The 2,201-nt window shown below is 30.0% G+C and overlaps 1 protein-coding gene across 1 annotated transcript in view; it reads left to right on the top strand.

The window, feature by feature from the left end:
- The window catches only part of LOC107644370 (heat stress transcription factor C-1), a 10,731-nt gene extending 9,496 nt beyond the window's left edge, over positions 1-1,235 (top strand). The window contains exon 3 of the mRNA XM_016348208.2: positions 1,202-1,235. Within this exon, the coding sequence (XP_016203694.1) occupies positions 1,202-1,206 (5 nt within the window). The 3' untranslated portion in view covers positions 1,207-1,235. The remainder of the gene's footprint in view (positions 1-1,201) is intronic.

The following is a 2,201-nucleotide window of genomic DNA, read 5'->3' on the forward strand; positions in this document are numbered from 1 at the left end:
AATGAATAAAAATATGATTATTTAATTTTTTAGAAAAAAATCATATAAAAAATTAATAACAATATAATAATAAATAGTGTATAATAGAATGGACTTCTATGTTATGATTGTTATCCTTTTAATTTGTTGCTATGTGATATGGCTATGTCCTATGTCTAATATATAATATGTGCCCACCTTTCCTTGTCCCCCTTTTGCCACCAGAAATTCATGACCTTGCTTCATCACTAGGTTCCTCATGCGCTCCTTCCCAATCCTCATTATTTCCCCACACTTTGTATATACATACTTTTATTTCAAATGTTCCTAGATATTCTAATAATTTTAAGCAATCTCAATTATAAAAAATATATATAATATATATTAATTAAAATTAATAATTAAAATTATTACAACATGGCTATTTTAAAAATATTTAAAAAAATCCATAATTTTAGTTTTTTACATCTCCCGGGAAACAATAAAGATTGAAAATGCAGGTCTATTATTATTCTTTGCTTCTAGCTAGCTAGGCTTTATAACCAATAAAAACTACCTACTACATAAATTATGAGAAAACAGCAAAGAAAACAACACTAACTCCAAAAAAACAAATATAATAATAAGGCACAATACTGCGTGCTATTGGCTCAAGAGAATATACTACTTTTTAATCACCCATTATGTTGGAGAAATTGTTAATTCTTTATGCATGTACGAATAACTCTATTTATTGTAATCTAGATGTATCTTTATATATATAGTACAGTGTAGCTTGAGGTTGAAGCTTTACGTTAGCTTTTTGAACTTCATTTTGAAAATGTTAAACACTTGTATAATATTTAATTTCCTTTAAACTTATATCCAGACTTGTTATAGCTTATTTTTTATCCTTTCTTTATAAAATTATAAAATAAAAAATATACTCAAAATACAAGCCAAATTATATTTCCATAATAATTGCAATGGATTTGGATTTTATATGCTTTTGACGATGAATTATCAGATGAAGTAGAGTAATATTACTTCATGCTAAAATAGTATCGTTTCGCTAAAATAACATATTGGTTGATGTTATAAGTTTCACTATTACAAAAAGTCAAAAACAATCTCATCAAACAAAAATGCTGTTATAAGTTCCACAGCGCATGAAACATCTCTCACCATGGAATATGCTGTTCTCATTTTTAGCCACAATTTCTCGCAAATTAAGATGTTTTTTTCTAATGATTTTAGATTTTTTTGTTAGTTTTTTTTTTTGTTTCTTTCTGTTATGTTTTAAATATTTTTTAATAATTTTTAATGTTTCTTTTTTATTATAAAGTTGATCAATTTATTAAAAAGTTGATCGAAAAAAATATTGGTTATCTATACTCTTTTTTTTTGTGAAAAATAATATCCGATTTATTATTTTCTTTAGTAATTCATAACTATATCATTACACTGCTTATGACTTACGAGATGAGCTATTCTCCCATTGGTTTGGTATTGAATAAGAATGAAAATCATGATAATAAAGAGATTAGCGAATAACCAATAAAAGAGGCCCACGCCTTGAGGGAGAACCGGATCGGGTCAACGATTATGAGGTATGAACGCTTGGAATTGATCACGTGGGACCCGACCCATGACAAGCCAGCTGGGGAACTGGGACACGCGTCACGATGCAAGGGCATCTTGGTGGTGATAGTGGGACCCACTAGGAGTTTCCAATAATAGAAGAAAAAGGGCAAGAAATATATTGAAAGAGGAATGGTGGGTCCCACGTGCATGAGATGGGACAAAACCCTTGGGTCTTTTCGCTTTTTTTAGAATAGGGGACCCCTCATCGGCTCGTGCAACGCACGTGGGGGCCACCACGATCGAGGGGACACGTGGCTGCGTACCAGTGAATGGTTTTTAATTTAGTTTTTAGTTTTTACCGCCTCACATGAGTTATGAGCGACGATATGGTGCTTCTCTGTCACACACTATTGTGGTGGGCGTTGCACCCATCACCTCCATTACTCTTTTGGCTCCACCACGTGTTTTATCCACAGTTGATCAACAGTATTTTATATGTATTTATTTATTTATTTAACTCTTGTAAAAACATAAGTTAAAAAATTTCAATCTTCTAAATTTTAAATTTTTATTTTAGAGAATAAAGTATAATCTTTTACTTTTAATAGTTTCTCTTTTATATTTTTTCTTGATTCTATCTATAAAATAAATTAAAAGAT

Source organism: Arachis ipaensis, chromosome B05, assembly GCF_000816755.2.
Source record: "Arachis ipaensis cultivar K30076 chromosome B05, Araip1.1, whole genome shotgun sequence".
NCBI classification, from domain to species: Eukaryota; Viridiplantae; Streptophyta; class Magnoliopsida; order Fabales; family Fabaceae; genus Arachis; species Arachis ipaensis.